Here is a 22,218-nt window from a genome sequence, read left to right as displayed (position 1 = left end):
CAAAAGGTCAGGCATCAGCAAACTTTAACAAGTGATGAGCGCTTTAGAAACATGCTTCATAAAGCTTTGAAACCTTAACAAACAATTTGTTTTGATTCCAGTGCTTCCAATAGCAAGTCCTCAAGCATAAACAACAACAGACGTTAAAGTATATTCCTGTTAAGGACTATAATTCGATGTAGTTTTAGCATCTGATATTAATTTAAACAGGTGAACATGCCATTTTGCCCTTTGCACAAGAAAAGTGAACCTATGCAGACGTCTGATCGATCCATCAAATTCTGATCTACAAAAGCCCTGGAACCTGAATAAAAAAAGACAGAAATGAATGAAAGTGGATGAGAGAGCACTGGCTTGCTGTCACTGTTTGTAGACATGTTGAACCATAAGGAGATGTTCCATTATACACAAGTCCAGAAGATATGACTTACATGATAGTCGTAGAATGCCCATATACAGTTTGTACAATGCTATCAAGCATATCAAGTAAAATAATGGTGTTTTAAACCTATGTGGGTTTAGTGTTATTCTTCTTTCAAGAGGGAAATTTGACTTAATTCACAGTAAGACAAGACTGATATTGAAGATCAGTCATAAAGTCAGCAGAATTAGACAAAGTAGGATAATGAACAAATATTGCTTTGTATCTTATTATTGGGGATGAGGAAATAACTTTAACCCTTACCTCTTCAAGTCACACAATGTCGAATGCAATATGCTGCTTTAAAAAGGTACACTATATTGCCAAAATATTCGCTCATCTGCCTTTAGACGCATATGAACTGAAGTGACATCCCATTCTTAATCCATAGGGTTTAATATGACGTCGGCCCACCCTTTGCAGCTATAACAGCTTCAACTCTTCTGAGAAGGCTTTCCACAAGGTTTAGGAGTGTGTTTATGGGAATTTTTGACCATTCTTCCAGAAGCGCATTTGTGAGGTCAGACACTGATGTTGGACGAGAAGGCCTGGCTCGCAGTCTTCGCTCTAATTCATCCCAAAGGTGCTCTATCGGGTGGAGGTCAGGACTCTGTACAGGCCAGTCAAGTTCTTCCACACCAAACTCGCTCATCCATGTCTTTATGGACCTTGCTTTGTGCACTGGTGCGCAGTCATGTTGGAACAGGAAGGGGCCATCCTCAAACTGTTCCCACAAAGTTGGGAGCTGGAATTGTCCAAAATCTCTTGGCATGTTGAAGCATTCAGAGTTCCTTTCACTGGAACTAAGGGGCCAAGCCCAGCTCCTGAAAAACAACCCCACACCATAATCCTCCCTCCACCAAACTTCACAGCTGGCACAATGCAGTCAGACAAGTACCGTTCTCCTGGCATCCGCCAAACCCAGACTCGTCCATCAGATTGCCAGATGGAGAAGCGTGATTCGTCACTCCAGAGAACGCGTCTCCACTGCTCTAGAGTCCAGTGGCGGCGTGCTTTACACCACTGCATCCGACGCTTTGCATTGCACTTGGTGATGTACGGCTTGGATGCAGCTGCTCGGCCATGGAAACCCATTCCATGAAGCTCTCTACGCACTGTTCTTGAGCTAATCTGAAGGCCACATGAACTTTGGAGGTCTGTAGCGATTGACTCTGCAGAAAGTTGGCGACCTCTGCGCACTATGCGCCTCAGCATCCGCTGACCCCGCTCTGTCATTTTACGTGGCCTACCACTTCGTGGCTGAGTTGCTGTCATTCCCAATCGCTTCCACTTTGTTATAATACCACTGACAGTTGACTGTGGAATATTTAGTAGCGAGGAAATTTCATGACTGGACTTGTTGCACAGTGGCATCCTATCACAGTACCACGCTGGAATTCACTGAGCTCCTGAGAGCGGCCCATTCTTTCACAAATGTTTGTAGAAGCAGTGTGCATGCCTAGGTGCTTCATTTTATACACCTGTGGCCATGGAAGTGATTGGAACACCTGAATTCAATTATTTGGATGGGTGAGCGAATACTTTTGGCAATATAGTGTATAAAACGCAAGGCATGTTGTGCTTGTGTAACGTTGTTAAATGCAGACACAAACAATAAAACGACTGTTAAACGATTTAATAGACAGATAAAAAGAGGGACCGATACATAAGAACATGCAGTTGAACCAATACAGTTTTCCAGTAATATCTGAAGACAGCTGCCTCATCAAAGGTATGTGTGAGCTGTGCAATGACATGACACAGAGAAGCTAATTTTCTTATATTATGCAGTGGAGTAGGATATGTACTGTGATGCTCAGTCCTGTTCCAGAAGATCTATCTTCCTGCAGAGTTTTAACCCAAATCAAACATACCATTTCATTAATGTGTTCTGGTTTAACCTGAAAATCTTTTTGAGTAGGATTAAGTAAGAGAGTACACAGAGATAATCAAGGTGTCTGTTGGGTCTTTCAACTTCTTCCTCACTTTACCAGGTCCCACATCCCTAACCCCGCAGGCCGACCTTTACCAGTCCTGTCGTCATCCTGTTCGTTCCTGGGGGAACCAGAGCTTCGGCTCCCACCTGCACAACATGACGGTGTCCAACGGCCGTCTGCGTATTCCTCGCGCGGGACGCTACTACCTGTATGCCCAAGTCTACTTCCAATATCTCACCCTCTCCAGTGACGATTACCACTCTGGCTTTGTCAGCCACCAGGTGGTGCAGTGTGTCTACAAGAAGACTGCCTATGCTCACCCTATTCAGCTCCTGAAGGGTGTGGGCACCAAATGTTGGTCTCCAGACAGTGAGAATGCTCTTCATTCAATCTATCAGGGTGGCCTGTTTGAACTTCGTGCAGGCGATGAGATCTTCATCTCTGTGTCTTCTCCAACAGCTGTGTATGCAGAAGACTCCTCCAGCTACTTTGGGGCCTTCCTGTTTGACCTCTGAAGGATGCAGTTGTGGTTTGTGGTCTTAATTAAAGACAAAGGAAATGGTTTACATGGGAACTATGAAAAAGGGGAACTACAGATACTCTGTATAAAGGGATTACTTTCTGCCATCTGGAAAATGTAAATGGCTCTGTAATGGCCAACCAACTTCAAAATGCAACAGACTAGACTAGACTGAATCTGTACTTATAGCAGTGATTTTTCAGAAACCATCATGTCAGTGTGGTTTGAGGTGAAGACTGGTTGGGGGAGAAAGGTCTAGCATCTACATTTGATGTTTTATGGGAAAATGGACATGAATGGTGTTGATGTGAGAGAGCCTCACATGACTGAGTGATATAATATAAAATCTTATCTGGACAGACACATCATAAGCATATCTGAGAGGAAGATGTGCAGGAGAACTGCCTAACCACTTTTACAATGTACGCACTTTCTTCAAAAAGAAGAAACACCAGAAAATGAGTATGAGGTCCTTCATTATATAACCAATCAGGAAAAGAAAAAAATCCATCATGTGAGTTAAGACTTTTTCAATTTTAACAACAAATTTTGTGCATGCTGCTTTTCAAAACATACTATGTCATAGACTGCCACCTTTTTTTTTTTACTCTGTTTCACCGTTCACTTTGTTCATTCATTTTTATGAAGTCAATCTGAGTCAGTGTGACTGGTCATGGTCCAGTAATCTTTAGTTAAATAAAAAATATTAGTTTGCCATTTTGTCCATGAGTCAAACCTGTGTTTCATTCATTCATCATGCACTGATGTCAGAAGTAAAATTCTTGCTAATTATCTTGAAGCACAGCAACAAATCCCAGTATTGTCAGGGGACATTGGCCAACCCGGATAAGAGCAAGTCTTGACATGACTCATATTTGACTCATTTTTGAAAACATGCCAGAGTTAATCTTATCTAATATGTATTACAAACTTAATTAACCCTCTTTCAAGAATGTCCTCCTAAAGCTTCTGTATGATTTCTTGTGTGAAGATCAGCAACTAAACATACAATGTGTACACAAATCCCACAATCCACACTGAAAAGAAACATTGAAGAGCAAGTTGCATGTTACTGTATTTCATGTAGTGATTATGAATAAATTACATTGATAATGTGACATTAATATTTAACAAGAGCATAAATGCTAATGTAAAAAAAAAAAAAGTTTACACAATTTAAACAATGAGTACAAACAACCCAGCAAACTGATTGCAGACAACCATTAAATGTTTTTAAACAATGATAAATACACTTTGCTCTAATATGTTTTTTTTTTTTTGTAAAGTGGCCCTTAAATGATCAAAATACTGTAAAACTGAGCTAAGGAATGGTTAACAGGAAATGGGTGGAAATGGAGGCGTTTGCTGAAAATCAAGCAAGCTAATGAGTCTTTCGAGGATATAAACTCTGAATGATGGCCACTGTCAGATTTATGGAGTGTCTTCAAAAAGTACACTTTTGAGCATTGTTTATGATGATCTTTGACTTCGTTCTATGTTCCATTTCGCATGATTTCTAAACATACAGTGGCACGGTATGCTGGTAGAGAAAAGGAAATTATTAAAAGAAGCTAACCCAGATATACACAAGCTGTAAACATTAAAATGGAAATATCTGGGTAGGTATGCATATAATTAAATTACAAGTGACTATATTTTGCATGCTCAGAATACATTTTAACATGCATGCGATAGGAATTAAAATAGTACAGGCATAGTCATGTGTACAGGCAGCATTTGTTGATAGAGCAAACTTTCGTACCTTTAAGACAAACTTTAGAAAATTATAAGGGAATTAGTGTGTGCATTTGTGATAACAGAAATGGATTAAAAACAACCGGGTACAAAAAAAATTTACTAATGGTACAGGGTAATGCCATTTTGCAGGTACTGCACATCCATATTAATTCTCCAAAAATAATGCCAACCTATTTGCATAGGAAATTGCATCATACTCCCCGTTTTTTTTTTTTTTTTACAGTGATAGTGTTTAATTCAGAATGAGACTTTTTTTTTTTTTTTAAATGCATAATCTCTTGGCAGAAGCTACACAGCCTTACACCTCATGAGGAAACTGTAAATCATCAGGCTCAGAAAACATTAAGACATTAAAACAAAACTAAATGATAACATTCAGCCCAAGAGCTTTAAGTCGCTGGAATATTTGCAAGGGCTCATTTAAAATAAAAAAATAAAAAAGTAAACAAAAAAAAAACAAAAAAAACATTTGCTTTAACTTATGATTTGCATCCATGGCATAATAAAAGGCAAGGAAACTCTTGGGAAATGTCTATGATTTCTTGCTTCTGACTTGCCTCTTGACACACAAGAACTTTCCTTAAATAATGAAAGATAATATTTCATCTTTCAATATTTGTTGTAATGTAATTTTTCTCACAGAGCTTGAGAAATACAATCCAAAAGAGGCCATGTAAGTGAATGTCCATATTTAGCAGGAATATTATGCTACAGAGGTGAACAGTGCTAAAAAATATGATTGCAATTAATTTAATCTTATTTGATTTTCTGCTTTGTTTGTCACCTGTCTGTATGTCTTGATATGTTATATATGTTATTATGATAGGTTGGCTATACTTGCAAAGACCAGTGCTTGGCTGCATTCAGTTTCAATCCAGTTCTCAAGCTTTGTGCTGGAGTGCACAGAATGTGTTTCTGTAAGTTCTGCATCCCGTAGTTGTAATGCCTGCACCAATGAGGCTCTACAAAATGGGTTTCACAGTGTGAATGGATTCCAATCCAGTACTAACAGTTCTTTAGTGCAAATCATTTGGCCCAATGGGATGTTTCAAACTGGCTTGTGTTTTATAAAAGCCAGTTTGGCACTTCAGTTGAAGAGAATAGAGTCAGGGTCTCGGTTGGCCATCTGGGCCATATGTTTGAGAATGTCCTTTTTGGTGATGATGCCCAGTAAACGCCTGTTGGAAAAGTGGGAACACAAAATTATGTAATATTCCTGATGTACAGTAGAAGCAAAAACAAAACTTTTAAGTCATACGTAAAAATGCATTTCATTGCATTAGAAAAAAATATTAAAGCAAGTGGCATCTGCAAACAAATGATACTAAGATAACAAATATCTCTATCTTATGTTGAACTTAGCCTTTACCCGTTGTGAGTAACGAGACATTGGCGCAGGCCTAGCTTGCGGAAGATGTCCACCACAATGTCCATGGCAGTGTGATCAGTTACGGTGAATGGACTGAGGTCCATGATACCACGAAGCTTTAGCGGGGGAGGACTGCTGGGTGGCTGTGGAGGCGTGTATTCGGTGAAGAAGATTCGGGAGGCGCTAACCACACCTTCCTGCCGCTGACGAGCATTCTCTGCCAGAGGGAGTTGGCAAATAAAGAAAACTCTCATGAAAGTAATGTCATCTCACATTTAAGCCCTACCTTTACCTCTTAAATTTACTTATCATTTACTCATCCTCAAACCTGTATGAATTTCTTTTAAGGAACACAAAATGAGATGTTAGGCAAAACGTTCTGGACTGATGGCCTCAGTCACCATAACTTTAATTTTATGGTGAAAAAAATGCAATGAAAGTGAATGGTGACTGAAACTAACATTCTAAAGAAGTCTACTTTTATTTTACACAGATGTAAATTAGAAATCTATAAGATCCATCCATCCAAGTTGCATTAGAAATCCACCTAGAGCTGCAATTTAGTGTTCCTTCTTACCAATGGAGATGATCAGATCCCTTCGCAGCACAAAGCCCACAAGTCTCTGAGATTCATGTGAGACAACCACGGGAAAGCCACTGTACGACGTTTCTGCAATGAGTGACTCGACTTCCTCCACACTCATTCCATCTTGAGTTACCACGGAAAGTGGGGGGTCACTACGCCGAGGTCGCATCACATCCATGGCCAGTGTCTTGTGGCTGAACTCCTCCTTTGACTCCAGGAAGGGGTATCCATTGAGACGGATGTGGGCTTCATAGATACCCTCTCGACCCAGAGCATCTGCCACCCATTTACTAGTCATGGTGGCAGCCATCAGAGGCACGATGTATTCCAGACCACCCGTAAGTTCAAACATGATGACCACAAGAGAGACGGTCATACGAGTCACACCACCTTTGAAACAAGGATATAAATTGAAATTTTGTGGCTTATAGTCCATGTCTGGAAATACATCAATGCAGGAAAAGCCAAGTAATTTCATGGGGTCTTTAAAAGTAGAATGAGGAAAGTGTCTGGACAGGCTTTTAAGTGCCCATTTTTGGTAGAAGACAAAGACCAGTTTGAATACAGTCCAAAACACTTTAAGCACTGAAGACTCTTACCTAAGCAAGCAGCAGCGCCCACCATAGCATAGAGGCCTGGGGTGATGCAGTCTGCTCCAGGTGAGCACCAGCCTCTGAAGATTACCCAGTCATGATGGTAATATGCCAATTGCTCCATGCCCACACCAAGCAGCCTGCCTGCAATCGCTCCCACAGCCATACTGGGGATGAAGAGACCAGAGGGCACCTGAAAGGGCACATATATGTAAGATCAATAGTAGGGTTGTCACCAGTGCTGTGAAGATTACTTTTGGATTGAAATGTGGTAAATGCATTAAAGAAAACCTACTTAATGGATTCAATTATGAGAATTGATAAAAACAATTTTATGTGCATTTTACTCGGTATTTGTCTGTTTCTAAGTTAAATAAAAAACGCAACTGAAATGCTCTTACTCTCTCAATTTTGACATTATAAGCAGTGTTGGGGGTAACATGTTACAAGTAACGTGCATTACATAATCAGATTAACGTAAGAATAATTTGAGTAACGAATAAAATAAAAAAAAATTTTTTAGACTATAATATAGGAGTTACTTTTTAAATAAAGTAATGCATTAGTTTTGTACACCTCTACTTTCCTTGTATTGTGAGAATCAGTAGTAAAAGTGTGCAAACTTAAGGGAGGAGACGTAGTGCATGATGATCATTGTAGTTCTATAGAGTGTGAGGCCAAAGACTATTTAGCAGAGACGAGTCACTTCTATTTAAATGAATGGGAGAATTTGGAACGCCCAACCAAGAAGCTCTAGCACCCAACAGTCAATGGATGTAGAAAGGAAGTCCCGCCTTGCAGGTAAAAGAGCCAATCACTTTTTAGATACAGACATTGCCTGTCGGCTATACAAGCCGGGAAAATTGCATGTTTTAGCATAATATGAGGTCAACATTCAGTTGAGTGAAACGCGATTGATTCATGAGTTATTACACACTGCAAAAAAAAATCAGTAAAAGCGTTTAGGCAGAGGGATTATAAGACTACTCTTCCACTGGCCATGACATGATACACAGGGTGAAATACTCACTCAATTCACTGACTTATGCAGCCGAACTGCTTTGTGTTGCAGCTCCCCATAACTGGGAGAATGGAATGAGAAAAGCTGACTCTGGATCAGTGGCTCCGAGCAATGTTCTACATCGATTTTGTATGCAGAGAAAATGTCTTAGTTTCTAAAAAGATTCCAAATTTTTGTTTTATAATAAACAAGTAGTTTGATTCATGAAACAAACCGTTTTTATGACATTTTGGTAGCATTAAAAATGATTCCATTCAAGTTGTATAAACAAGCGCCTTTAAAGTTGTATGCAATCAACCAGTGGCATCTGTACGCACCGTGGATCAACTCAGAACAAGCGTGCAATGAGATGACTTGAGTGAAAAATACTCTTTTATTATCGACACATGATGACATACAGTTGAAGTCAGAAGTTTACATACACATTAGCCAAATATATTTAAACTCAGTTTTTCACAATTCCTGACATTTAATTGTAGAAAACATTCTCTGTCTTAGGTCAGTTAGGATCATTATTTTAAATGTCAGAATAATAGTAGAGAGAATGATTTATTTATTTTATTTTATCACATTCCCAGTGTGGTCAGAAGTTTACATACACTTTGTTAGTATGTGGTAGCATTGCCTTTAAATTGTTTAACTTGGGTCAAACGTTTTGGGTAGCCTTCCACAAGCTTCTCACAATAAATTTTGGCCCATTCCTCCAGACAGAACTGGTGTAACTGAGTCAGGTTTGTAGGCCTCCTTGCTCGCACACTCTTTTTCAGTTCTGCCCACAAATTTTCTATCGGATTGAGGTCAGGGCTTTGTGATGGCCACTCCAATACCTTGAATTTGTTGTCCTTAAGCGATTTTGCCACAACTTTGGAGGTATGATTGGGGTCATTGTCCATTTGGAAGACCCATTTGCGACCGAGCTTTAACTTCCTGGCTGATGTCTTGAGATGTTGCTTCAATATATCCACATAATTTTCCTTCCTCATGATGCCATCTATTTTGTGAAGTGCACCAGTCCCTCCTGCAGCAAAGCACCCCACAACATGATGCTGCCACCCCCATGCTTCACAGTTGGGATGGTGTTCTTCAGCTTGCAAGCCTCACCCTTTTTCCTCCAAACATAACGATGGTCATTATGGCCAAACAGTTACATTTTAGTTTCATCAGACCAGAGGACATTTCTCCAAAAAGTAAGATCTTTGTCCCCATGTGCACTTGCAAACTGTAGGTCCTTTGCTGTTGTTCTGGGATTAATTTGCACCAAATTACATTCATCTCAAGGAGACAGAATGCGTCTCCTTCCTGAGCGGTATGATAGCTGCGTGGTCCCATAGTGTTTATACTTGCGTACTATTGTTTGCACAGATGAACGTGGTACCTTCAGGCAGTTGGAAATTGCTACCAAGGAGGAACCAGACTTGTGGAGGTCCACAATTTTATTTCTGATGTCTTGGCTTATTTCTTTTGATTTTCCCATGATGTCAAGCAAAGAGGCACTGAGTTTGTAGGTAGGCCTTAAAATACATCAACAGGTACACCTCCAATTGAGTCCAATTAGCCTATCAGAAGCTAATTGACTAACTGCCTAAAGGCTTCACATAATTTTATGGAATTTTCCAAGCTGCTTAAAGCCACAGTTAACTTAGTGCATGTAAACTTCTGACCCACTGGAATTGTGATTTAGTGAATTAAAAGTGAAACAATCTGTCTGTAAACAATTGTTCGATTGTCATGCACAAAGTAGATGTCCTAAATGACTTGCCAAAACTATAGTTTGCTAATAAGAAATCTGTGTAGTGGTTACAAAATGAGTTTTAATGACTTCAACCTTAGTGTATGTAACCTTCTGACTTCAACTGTTTGCTGCAGGTTCAAGTGTTGGACTTTGCTGCTTTAAGTAAGACAGTGGTTATTCTTCATTATTCATATTGGCTGCCATGTTGATGGAAAAACAAAGCATGCATATTCATGACGTGAAGACCACTTTCTAAATATCTGTTTGTTTTGTGAATGTTGAACAGTAGCTAGCATGACCTGTAATGTCTCTTGTATGCAATGCATGGCTTATTTGTATGGAATGCATAGCAGAAGAGAAAGTGGCTATGAGAAAAAGTAACGCTTTACTTTCCATAAAAATCAACTTTTTAATTAAGTTACTTTTTTAAGGAGTAACGCAATATTCTAACGAGTTACTTTTAAAAGTAACGTTACCCAACACTGATTACAAGCACCATCAATGTGTGGTAACAGATCAGACAAGTTATATTTGTGAATCAACGTCACAAAATGTATCGTAAGTGCAAATTTATGTACAATTTTGAAGCCAAGTACAAAAGCAATTTGCAAAACTAAAACTAACTTTACCGCACTAATGCAATCGGTTCAGCATTTATGAATGGATTAAAGCTTCACCTTCAGTGTAATTATGGCTGATGGTTAATATCAGGTCTGTGTTTGCAATTCCATCCCCCCTACATTCGAAAACACTCAAAGACTGAAATCTTATCGGCTGTAGGCTGCTTTAGTATGAAAAAAATTTCAATATTTAAAAAGAAAAATTGGAAGGATCCATCAATTATGAACAATCTGCCACCTTTGCCTGATTAATATGTAATCATGTAATCCATAAAAGTAACTGTAATCTGATTGAAAATAATACAGATTACATATAATCCATTACGACCCAGCACTGCATGTTGTAGATATACCAAAATATCATGAGCTGATTCCAATAACAGTGATCAGTACAACTGAAGATACTACTGAACACACTTTTACACATGCAAGTATTTGAAAGCAACCACCTGCCAGTCAGAGAGTGCGTGGAAACCAAACTGAGTTGGTACTACAGATACTGCAGAAAAACTGGCATCATTCATTTTTTTTATTTTATTTTAGTTTCAACTTGGTACCGAAATAGCAGTTCTTTTGATATCCCTTTTGTATAGCAAATCAAGGAGAAAAGAAATAGACAAGATGAAACACACCTGTTCTGACACTATGCAAACAAAAATATTAATACATGAATAAAATTAAATGTTAAAATTGACTTAACAGAACAACAGCCTTCACTCTGAACATTTCACCACATACCTTCATGCCGAAGGTCACCACAGTAATGAGCATCTTGAAGATCAGGGCCAGAGACAGCTGCCACATGGCCGTGTAGACATCATGTCCAGCTGGCCTGTCAGGAAGAGCATTGCTGTTGCTCTTGGTAACGCTTACATTAGCATAGTTGCAGAGCTGTGAGGAATCCAACAGGCCGCAATCGTTAAATAACTCTGAGATTAGCTCACTGGTGCTCATACGAGTGTAGCTGTTGGGGAACGCCAGCAAAGCTGTGACTGCTGTAACAACCAGCACCTCCAAGACAGGGTAGTGACCCAACTGAGAAGTCTTACGCCGTCGACACCATGCAATGTTTGCACGGATAAAGAACGCTCCCCAGATTCCCCCAAAAATACCCAACAGAATGAAGGGTATGAGCTCCAGCAAGTGCCAGGGTGAGTGAAACTCCACATAGAACAGCACCAGCCTGCTGTTACCAAATGGGTTGATAGAGCGAAGAGTGAAGGCAGCCACCAATGCAGCAAAGAAAGAGCGCCACAGTGTCTTTAGAGGGAAGTAGTAACTCACCTGGAGGAAAAAGTGATGGTGAGATTCTTTGAGACAGTTTTGACCATGACAATGTCAAGAACTCTCCAGTCAGAAAATAATAGGGCTGTCAAAGCTAACACTTTAACAAATGCAATTTATTAAATATGTATAAAACCATAATTCTTTTTTTATTGCCGTTAACGCATTTATTTTATTTAATATTATAACCGTTTCATTATTTTCTATGTGATTTCTCTTTCTCACACACAAACACACACAAGTCCCAAGCAGAGTACCTGTTTATCAGATGGGACACTTAAAAGTTATTTGCTGTCTTTGTATGGTAATATTTAATTATCGTCGATAATAAGCATCGATCATGAAATTTTGTTCTGTCGTTTGGAGTGTTAATTTGGCATCCGCCAAATTATTTAACTGACAGGACCTTTTGCATAAATATTGGGAGTTTGTGTTCCTCATCAGCAACCCTTAGCTATGGTGCTCCTATTTTATTCTCAATATACATGTGTCCTTCAGGTTTGATTTTCTGCAAGCATAATATCTCTTATCATCTTTATGCTGATGACACACAATTGTACATTTCACTCAAACAAGGAGACAGTCTCTCTTTCAATTCCCTCATTCAGTGCCTGGAAAACTTAAGTTGCTATTGGCGAGAAACTTTCTTCAGCTTAATCAGCTTTAGACATAACGTATTGTCTTTGGTTCTTCTTCCTCCACCTATGAGATTAGGAACAGATTAACTTCTAATTCAACTAATGTGTCTGACCGTGCCAAAAATCTTGTGTAATATTTGACCCAGCCCTGAAATTTGTTAAACAAATAAATAGTATCTTTTAACTGAGAGGTATTTCTAAACTAAACTCTATTTTATCTGTCAATGATCTGGAAACTGTGACCCCGTTTCCACCTGGTATTAAGAAGCGTTTCGGGTGATCCGATCACATGTGGTCAGTGCTAAATACTGGTCTAAACGGGGTCTAAAACATTTTGTGATCAGATCACAGAAACTACATACGAATGAGGTCAAATATGCACGTGTCCACATCACATTTGAGGTGTAAACGCTAATCTGTCCTGCATGCGTCCTGGCAGCAGTGAAGCACCGCCCCTTAACTGTCAATCAACCTCTGCGCTAAAACAAGAGTTTAAAATTTGCTTTTGAATCCACATTCGGCTTTAAAAGGAAATAACCGTCCGATCGGAAGATGTAAAAAAGCAGATAGACACTCACAATCCCGAGAGCTTCATAGATCTTCTTTAGTGTGTCTAATATTAACACAGATAACAAGCACAATCACCTGAAGCTCCTTTAATACAGGCAATCCACTAAAATAATGGATAATTCTGCTTGACATGTTGCGTTTGTGCTTAGATTAAATTTCGACCGCGCTGGTTTTTTCTGACTTTGTTGCGCTTTAATATCATGCAGTAACACACTGACATAATGATTGATGTCTGTCGTCATGAAACAGAGACCCTCCCCTCCAAATCCGATCACAAGTGGTCACAGGAGACACATTTAAGTGACCAGGTGTAAACAGCCATGTGTCTCACCTGACCACATGTGATCGGATCACCCAAAACACATCTTAATACCAGGTGGAAACAAGGCCTTTGATTCATGCTTTTATATCCTCTCGTCTTGACTACTGTAATTCCTTATAAATGGGGATTTATATGGAAATCCTTATAATGGGAACAGTACCATCTGTCCCATCTGCAACTTTACAGGATGCAGCTGTGAAGCTTCTGACAGGTACTAAAAGGAGGGAACATATTACACCAGTGCTGGTGTCTCTCCACTGCCAATTTAATATATAATTGAGTTTAAGGTGCTGTTGTTTGTCTTTAAGGCTTTACATGACTTAACTCCACAATATATTGTGGATCTTTTTTATTCCCATCACACCTCCAGACATCTGAGATCTTCAGGTCAAATGCTACTGTCTGCCCCCTGGTCTCGATCAAAAACCATGATTTTGGTGGTTGCTCCCAAACATTGGAACAATCTTTCTATTAGATTCACACCAACTATATAGATTTTTAAATCTCATCTTAAAACCTTTTTTTTTTTTTTTTTAATTTGGCTTTTGAAGTTGAGCAATGACAATGATGTTAATGTACCTTTGAATGTGTGATTTATGCTGATTTTATGTTTTTTATTTTTTATTTTATGTCTTATATGATTCTTAATCATTTGGAAAGCACTATGAAACTGCAATTGTTTTTAAATGTGCTATAGAAATAAAATGTTATTGTATTGTATAATTATCATTAAAGCTCACATATGAGCGAAACATCGTCATTCATACAAATTAAAACTCCAGCAGAAGACAGAGGCAGTCCAGCTGCATTTTAATTACACATGTAAGATTACACCCATAAAGTGTGGGGAAAGTTGTTTTCTTATTGAATTATTGCAGATGTGCATTGAGTTCCATGTATACATTTCCAATGCATTTTGATGCACTTTGAGAAATATGAGACGAACATTGTTGCATACAGTAAAATTGTGCTATGAGTGTCATCCACATAAATTGACCAACCAAAACATTTGATTTAAGTGTCTTTGCATAAGAAGGAATTAAATGTATTAAATTGTTTCCTACACAAAAAAAAAAAAAAAAATGTTTTTATTGTGAATAATATTTTAAGCGATTAACTGCCCTAGAAAATAAATCAATGTTGAGAGCATGCAAAAATAACAAGTGTGCTTGCCTCCTCCAGACTGAAAAGAACTCCACCGATGGGAGCACCAAAAGCGACTGACACACCAACAGCTGCTGCAGCAGACAATACCTAAACAACATACAAAACGAGAAGGAAAATATAACTTAAAAAATATTCCATTCTTATCACAGTAAGGACTTGAATCAACAAATCCCTTATATTTAAAAATAACACATGATCTTATGTTTGGTCTCATCTTCATGATGTCAATGAAAACATACTCACAACGAGTCAGTTTAAAACATAAAACCACAAAAACAGGCCACCACAATGTCCTTAGAATCAAGCCACAAAAATGCTACATAACAAACGCCCCTTAGAGCTGCTGTATTTTTAGAGACAGAGTTCAAGTTACTGCCCTGCTCTTCAAATCCTTACAGTGATCACAGTCCGTCCTGTTGTTCCAAACCGGTATGACTTTTCTTCTTCCACAGAACATAAAAGGAGAGATGTTAGGGAATGAAAGCCTCTGCCTTCATTGACTTTCATTGTTTCCTCTTCCAATACAATGACATTGAATGGTGACTGAGACTAAACATTCGGCCTTACATCTCCTTTTGTGTTCCATAGGAGAAAGTAAGTCATACCGGTTAGGAACAACATGAAGGTGGTTAAATGATGACACAATGGTTATTATCTGATGACCTATCCCTTTAATGACTTTTTCATCATTGTCGTTCATTCATCATACCTCTCGTCTCTTTGCTTCATTCTTGCGGTACTTGGTAAAGAGGTGGCATAGAATGTTGCCACAACAACATGCCACATGAACCAGAGGCCCCTCTTTGCCCAAACTGAGACCAGATGACACAGCCAGCACCAGGGTGATGGTTTTAATCATAAGAGTCCATTTGCCCAGGTAGCCACGGATGATAAATCCACTCAGGATGGTCTTGATCTAAAGGGTGTGTTATAAACTGTTTTACATATAACTGTGTTATAAACTAATGGCACTTCATCAAAAAAGTTCTCAGCCTACATACATTTTGGATGTGTAGCTTACATAAAGACTATGGCATGCAGTTGCCCCACTCTAAATAATAGTTGTGATTATCAAGAGAAATAATCAACAATTTTCATTAGCCTTCAAGTGTGTCAAAATCCAAGTTTAAATACATACTGACATTCTTTTGTTTACCTCAGGTATTCCAGAGCCACAGGCATATGGGGCAAATGCTCTGACTAAAGACACAGCCAAGAAGGAGAAGAGCAGTGCCCAGCTGACATACATCAGGTAATTCATGATGTAGGCAAAAGGGCCGTCATTGGTGCCGACAATGATCTCAGCCCAGCTTTTCCAATTAGGGCACTTGTCTCTCTCTTTGAAAGTAGTCTCGTTAGAGTTCCAGCAGCAGTGCTCGTGGTTGAACCAGAAGCCCCTCAGACACACACCCTCCTTTAGGTCGGTCATCCAGTGAGCAGAGATGTCAATCCCACCAGCCAGGGCACCTGGGATAGAATAGAGGGATGTCTGTTGTAAATATAGTCAGAAGTTTACGTACACTTAGGTTGACGTTATTAAAACAAATTAACCACTCAACAGATTTCATATTAGCAAACTATAGTTTTGGCAAGTCGTTTAGGACATCAACTTTGTGCATGACACAAGTAATTTTTCCAACAGCTGTTTACAGACAGATTGTTTCACTATTAATTGACTATATCACAATTCCAGTGGGTCAGAAGTTTACATACACTAAGTTAACAGTGCCTTTAAGCAGCTTGGAAAGTTCCAAAAAATTATTTCAAGCCTTTAGGCAATTAGCTTCTGTTAGGCTAATTGGAGTCAATTGGAGGTGTACCTGTAGATGTATTTTAAGGCCTACCTTCAAACTCAGTGCCTCTTTGCTTGACATCATGGGAAAATCAAAAGAAATCAGCCAAGAAAAAAAAATTGTGGACATCCACAAGTCTGGTTCATCCTTGGGAGCAATTTCCTAATGCCTGAAGGTACCATGTTCATCTGTACAAACAGTAGTACGCAAGTATAAACACCCATACCACTCAGGAAGGAGATACATCTGTCTCCTAGAGATGAACATAGTTTGGTGAGAAAAGTGCAAATCAATCCCAGAACAACAGCAAAGGACCTTGTGAAGATGCTGGAGGAAACAGGTAGACAAGTATCTATATCCACAGTAAAACAAGTCCTATATCGACATAACCTGAAAGGCTGCTCAGCAAGGAAGAAGCCACTGCTCCAAAACCGCCATAAAAAAGTCTGCAAGTGCACATGGGGACAAAGATCTTACTTTTTGGAGAAATGTCCTCTGGTCTGATGAAACTAAAATTTAACTGTTTGGCCATAATGACCATCGTTATGTTTAGAGGAAAATGGGTGAAGCTTGCAAGCCGAAGAACACCATCCTAACCGTGAAGCATAAGGGTGGCAGCATCATGTTGTGGGGGTGCTTTGCTGCAGGGGGGACTGGTGCACTTCACAAAATAAATGGAATCATGTGGAAGGAAAATTATGTGGACATACTGAAGCAACATCTCAAGACATCAGCCAGGAAGTTAAAGCTTGGTTGAAAATGGGTCTTCCAAATGGACAATGACACCAAGCATACCTCCAAAGTTGTGGCAAAATGGATTAAGGACAACCAAATCAAGGTATTGTAGTGGCCATCATAAAGCCCTGACCTCAATCTGGTAGAACATTTTTGGGCAGAACTGAAAAAGCGCGTGCGAGCAAGGAGGCCTACAAACCAGACTCAGTTACACCAGTTCTGTCTGGAGGAATGGGCCAAAATTCCAGCAATTTATTGTGAGAAGCTTGTGGAAGGCTACCCAAAACGTTTGACCCAAGTTAAACAATTTAAAGGCAATGCTACCAAATACTACCAAAATGTATGTAAACTTCATGTGATGAAAGAAAGAAAAGCTGAAATAAATAATTCTCTCTACTATTATTGTGACATTTCACATTCTTAAAATAAAGTAGTGATCCTAACTGACCTAAGACAGGGAAAGTTTTCTACGATTATATGTCAGGAATTGTGAAAAACTGAGTTTAAATGTATTTGGCTAAGGTGTTTATAAACTTCTGACTTCAACTGTATATTGATGGGCTTTAATAAAGAAAAGCAGTCATGACATGGTGAGGTTTAGTGCAGAAATGATGATGTAAGTCAAGATGTTGATGGTATTGTATAAAAAATTCCATGCCCTTTTAGAGTGGCTTCATAAAATGCATGATTGTCAATGCATTATCACAAAATATCAAACCAAGTGGCTTCACACATACACTAAAAAATCAGCTTGGGACCAGTTGGTTACACATATTAGCAAAAATAGCTCATAAGAGTAAAGTTAGTTTTGTTAAACCATAATTTATGTTGTATTAAATGCAATGACATTCAGATAATTTAAGAATGACTTGTGTGTCCAAAAGTGTACATATACTTTTTGGTGCCACTTTAGCTTGGGATTCCACAGCAATAACTCAAGATGCTGATTCAAGAGTTTATCAAAACAGAGAATAACCAACCTGACATCAGTCCCACAAGCAGCATGAGAAGCCAGCCAGAGAAGGCATCACTGATACTCTTCATCAGAGCCCAGGTAGACTCTTTACTTTTAGTAGCAATCTAATATGTGGAGAAATTGAAGACATCAGATGAATATAAACAACCTAAGAATGATGATTTATCATGATCTTAGTGCTTAAGCTGAAGTGTCACTGTAACTCCACGCCCGTGATTCATTTCTTGGTGACCTACTTTCTGAGAATATAAGAAATTAAAATCAACATGAAATCACAATTGACCCCATTTACTTTCATGACCGTTCACTGATCACATTCCTGGTCTTATTATGCATGAATCATTGGTTCATGTTATACCAAAGAAAAAAAAATTATTGTCTTCATAAGGGCTGCACAATTAATCGAAATAAAATTAAAATCGTGATATGACCTTGTGCGATAATTAAACCAGGGCTGTAACTACCATAGACATTGAGGGGGAAATGTCCCCCCCACTATTCATAAAAGCGGTCTACTGATATGGGGTTTTTCCATGGTTGATAATTAAATTATTACATTTGCCCCCACATCCATGAATTAAACCACAAAAGCTACAATTTAATTAAATAAATAAATAGTCTGCTTGCTTTTAAGTTTATGCACGCAGCTCTGCCCTGTCTGTATAGTTTTAGTTCATTACTACAGTGCTTTCAGTGGTTAAAGTGCAGTTCTGTGCACCACAACTCTGTCTCGTGCTTAGTGTAACAGATGTGCCCCGAGTTCGGTTCCATTTGTTTACATGTACTGAGCACATTATATTTAAAGTGCTCCAGATTCACTTTAATTTCACTTTTGCATTATTTCAATTATGCTTGATCGCTACAAGTTAATATACAAATACAAATAATACACCCCATGGCAGGGTATTTGTGGACAGAGAAGACAACGTTAAAATGAAAAGCACATTATACAGATGATGTGAATTCTGCTGCACAGGAACCCCGCATGCAGATGTCGCCAAAATAAAAGCTCGACGATTTAGAACTCTTTGGTTTAACTGGACTGCACAGCAATGCCCTGTGCAAGTTAAGATTTTCTATACATGGATGGCTACCCAAAACATTTTACCCAAGTTAAACAATTTAAAGGCAATGCTACCAAATACTAACAAAGCGTATGTAAACTTCTGACCCACTGGGAATGTGATGAAAGAAATAACAGCTGAATCAAATCATTCTCTCTACTATTATTCTGACATTTCACATTCTTAAGATAAAGTAGTGATCCTAACTGACCTAAGACAGGGGATGTTTTCTACGATTACATGTCAGGACTTGTGAAAAACTGAGTTTAAATGTATTTGGCTAAGGTGTATGTAAACTTCTGACTTCAACTGTATTTCAAAGACATATACTTTACTATTACTTACTATATTTTTATCTGTGAGTAAAACAAATTGGCTGATTGTATTCTACTCTTTGAAAGCTTTCCAACAACATACGACACATGGTTATTTGATGAGTTTGATGTTTTTACCGATTACAATAATATGTAAAGTGTAACATTTTTAATAAATTATCAAAAAGGATAACATCTGATTTGTATGCAAATTTCAAAGCAGTTGTTCAGTTTTAGTCATAATGCCTACATGCACTCTAAAGTAGAGCTTCTAAGCTTTAAAATGATACCTATTTTTTGTTGATCAAGGCTGTAGTTATTCATATTTTGATTTTGTTTTTACTCGCAGACCCATCTGAGCTTAAAGGGTTAAGAGGGCTCAAGTGTGAACCCAAAAAGAATGGCCTAAATCTAAGAATATGGTAAAAATTTGACCATAATGGAAGTAAAATGGGCTGCGAATGTGGTTCCAAGTTGACTTTAACATGAAAACTCTGTTCTACACAAACAACCATATAGTGTATTAGGACAAACTAAAAAGTACTGCGTATTGTCACCTCTCTGTGGCGATCCCGGTCCTTGGATTTCTCCCGGACCCAATCGATTGTGTTGAAGTCTTCATATGTGCCCACCCCAGGCACTGGCTCATCTAGCAAATCCATCAATTTAGGAACCCCATTGGGTCCATCTCCACCTCCATAAGAAGCACCTGCACACAGAAGAAACTGCTAATTATGCATGCAGGTGAAAAGCAATAATAAATAGCCAGCTCTGACAGCTAAATGACTCTGGTGAAATTGCTTAGTGATCACAAGGTTGTCAATTCACATTTATGGTGGTGCACAATCCTGTTCCAGTGGTAACGGTTCTTCACATGACTTTCTTCAGTAAGACTTTACCATTAACTGAAAATTAACTCACACAAGAAACACAGCAAATAAAACTAGTTGTGGTTAATCACTGTCAATATTCTAGTAATTAAGCTTACTACTAGACACAGGTTGCTTGTGCAATACTGTCACATATGTCACTATTGTCACAATAATCAACAAACATGTTGTGTGAAAGCCCCTAACCACATACCATAATGGTCAAAAAGCAGACAAAACAGCAGGACCCGACAGAGCAAATGATATCAAACACTGAGGAACTTCAAGGGAAACGGATGGGGAAAACCTGACACCAGTCAAAATATGAAACTAGCTACAACAATAGAAATAACTCAGGAGGGACTTTGATCTCACTGATAAAAAGGACTTGTCAGGCTATTCAGTGGCAAATACCGAAGCTGTGACCTCTGCGAATTCTCACCACTATTTTCTCAAAGTTACACAAACACCAGAGACCTATACATTACACAATCGCCCCCAAACCTATATCAAATGCTAGGAGAAAAGAGAAACAAACTATGGGAATCTCGAGCATGACAATAAAAAGTACGAAAATAACAAGAATGAACGAGGATAAAATTGGGTGGTTTCTATTAGAGAAATAATATGACTTATATTGTCACCCCTTAACGTCATCATTGTTATTGTCATAATTGAGGACATTTTTGGTCCCCTTTGTCTCATCCTACTAAGATAAATGCAACTCAAACAGCTGTTATTGCTGGTCCCGTGGCTGAATCTGGCACTCACCGGACACACAGTCCCGATCTAGAGGAGGCACGTCATCTGTGCTGGAGAAGTCCAGTGTGGTTCCAGCGATTTCCACCATGTCCTCATCGCTGGTTCCACTCTGCAGGCTGCTGAAGCTCTCGCTGCAATAGCCTGTGTTTTCCATCTCTGCACCAGACTGTGGCGGACATAGAAATGTTCTTTGACCTAAGCATAAATGACATAAGTTAAAGCTTGACAGGAACCTCCCAACTATTAATGTTTACCATGCACATCTAGATTACATAGTAACCTGCATTGCTGCAAGCTGTGTTATCATCATAGCCATTTTCGTTCCATATATTACATTATTCTGGATGAAGAGCCATCAAAGTAGTAGGAGTATTATTATTAAAGAATTTACTTGTAAATATTAACTGCAAATCCATGCAGATAAATTTATATTTAAAACAGTCCAAGCCAGATTCAGCAAAATAAGCCATTGTGTACTCTCTTTTAGTGTAGTGATGCATATATAAGTGATTAAAAGTTCACCAGCTGAGTTACTAAACCTAAGCTAATGACATCACCAAACTTCAAATATAGGTCATTTTAGCTTAGCCAAGTAGCTGGCCGAAAAAATATAAGTATGTAACGGCAGATTGGCATATGATAATACACATATAACATGCGAACACTTCTCCAAACCCGATTAAAGCTGTCATAAGCTATGAAGTAAAAATCATTTCACAAAAATATACTGATATGCATATTAGCATGATAGCTAAAAAAGCTAGATTGATTGCTAGCCAACTGTATTTTTCATGAACGTAAGAACTGGTGCTTAATGGCAAGTTAGACTCTTCCAGAACATTTCTATTAGGCTAAAGTGACGCAAGTTGACTGTAATTATGCTAAAACTAGTAAATATTTACCTTGTTTGCTATTTGGTTTGACTGAAGCTCAGATGCCAGTGACGTACAATCTCTGAAAGACATGCATAGTCGAGTTAAGACACACAGGATTAAGCATTTACTGTCATTCTTGGTTGGAACGAACGTTTCTGTGTCTAAAATGTAGTACTTAGACTAAAACATTGTATAGAAATAAAACCCAGCACTTTGTAAAAGGGTTGTGGAAAATCATAATAATTTTAAAGCACTGAGCGTTGCCCAATGGCGCCATCTATTGGTGACATCA

General features: G+C 38.6%; 2 protein-coding genes across 3 annotated transcripts in view; one reads left to right on the top strand and one right to left on the bottom strand.

The window, feature by feature from the left end:
- Positions 1 to 4,910, top strand: part of tnfsf10l3 (tumor necrosis factor (ligand) superfamily, member 10 like 3) — a 13,343-nt gene extending 8,433 nt beyond the window's left edge. Inside the window, exon 5 of the mRNA XM_051677414.1 lies at positions 2,416 to 4,910. Coding sequence (XP_051533374.1) covers positions 2,416 to 2,873 — 458 coding nt within the window. The 3' untranslated portion in view covers positions 2,874 to 4,910. The remainder of the gene's footprint in view (positions 1 to 2,415) is intronic.
- LOC127428805 (H(+)/Cl(-) exchange transporter 5) lies at positions 4,840 to 22,218 on the bottom strand. Of its 2 annotated transcripts, XM_051677411.1 has the most exons (12): positions 21,954 to 22,218; positions 21,061 to 21,246; positions 19,978 to 20,129; positions 18,047 to 18,146; positions 15,695 to 16,005; positions 15,248 to 15,454; positions 14,545 to 14,625; positions 11,296 to 11,841; positions 7,191 to 7,377; positions 6,583 to 6,981; positions 6,006 to 6,222; positions 4,840 to 5,814 (listed from the first exon to the last, which is right to left on the bottom strand). In XM_051677411.1, exons 2-12 carry the CDS (start codon positions 21,203 to 21,205, stop codon positions 5,724 to 5,726), a joined length of 2,436 nt encoding a protein of 811 aa, XP_051533371.1. In that variant the 5' UTR covers positions 21,206 to 21,246; positions 21,954 to 22,218; the 3' UTR covers positions 4,840 to 5,723. The 2 variants fall into 2 exon arrangements, with proteins under 2 accessions (XP_051533371.1, XP_051533373.1); XM_051677413.1 differs by lacking the exons at positions 21,061 to 21,246; positions 21,954 to 22,218 and adding an exon at positions 20,249 to 21,045.

The sequence above is a fragment of the Myxocyprinus asiaticus genome, chromosome 38, assembly GCF_019703515.2.
Source record: "Myxocyprinus asiaticus isolate MX2 ecotype Aquarium Trade chromosome 38, UBuf_Myxa_2, whole genome shotgun sequence".
NCBI lineage: Eukaryota > Metazoa > Chordata > Actinopteri > Cypriniformes > Catostomidae > Myxocyprinus > Myxocyprinus asiaticus.
Note: the sequence above shows the minus strand (reverse complement) of the source record. Positions and strands in the feature narration are given on the sequence as shown.

Bases quoted from the DNA above. Each gene is read 5' to 3' on its own strand.
- LOC127428805 (XM_051677411.1), bottom strand. From the start codon at position 21,205: ATGGAAAACACAGGCTATTGCAGCGAGAGCTTCAGCAGCCTGCAGAGT. The intron at 11,842-14,544 runs GCAAGCACACTT...TTTTTCCTCCAG, and splicing joins TTCTTTTCAGTCTGGAGGAG to GTGAGTTACTACTTCCCTCT. The intron at 5,815-6,005 runs GTAAAGGCTAAG...CTTTTCCAACAG, and splicing joins TGTCTCGTTACTCACAACGG to GCGTTTACTGGGCATCATCA.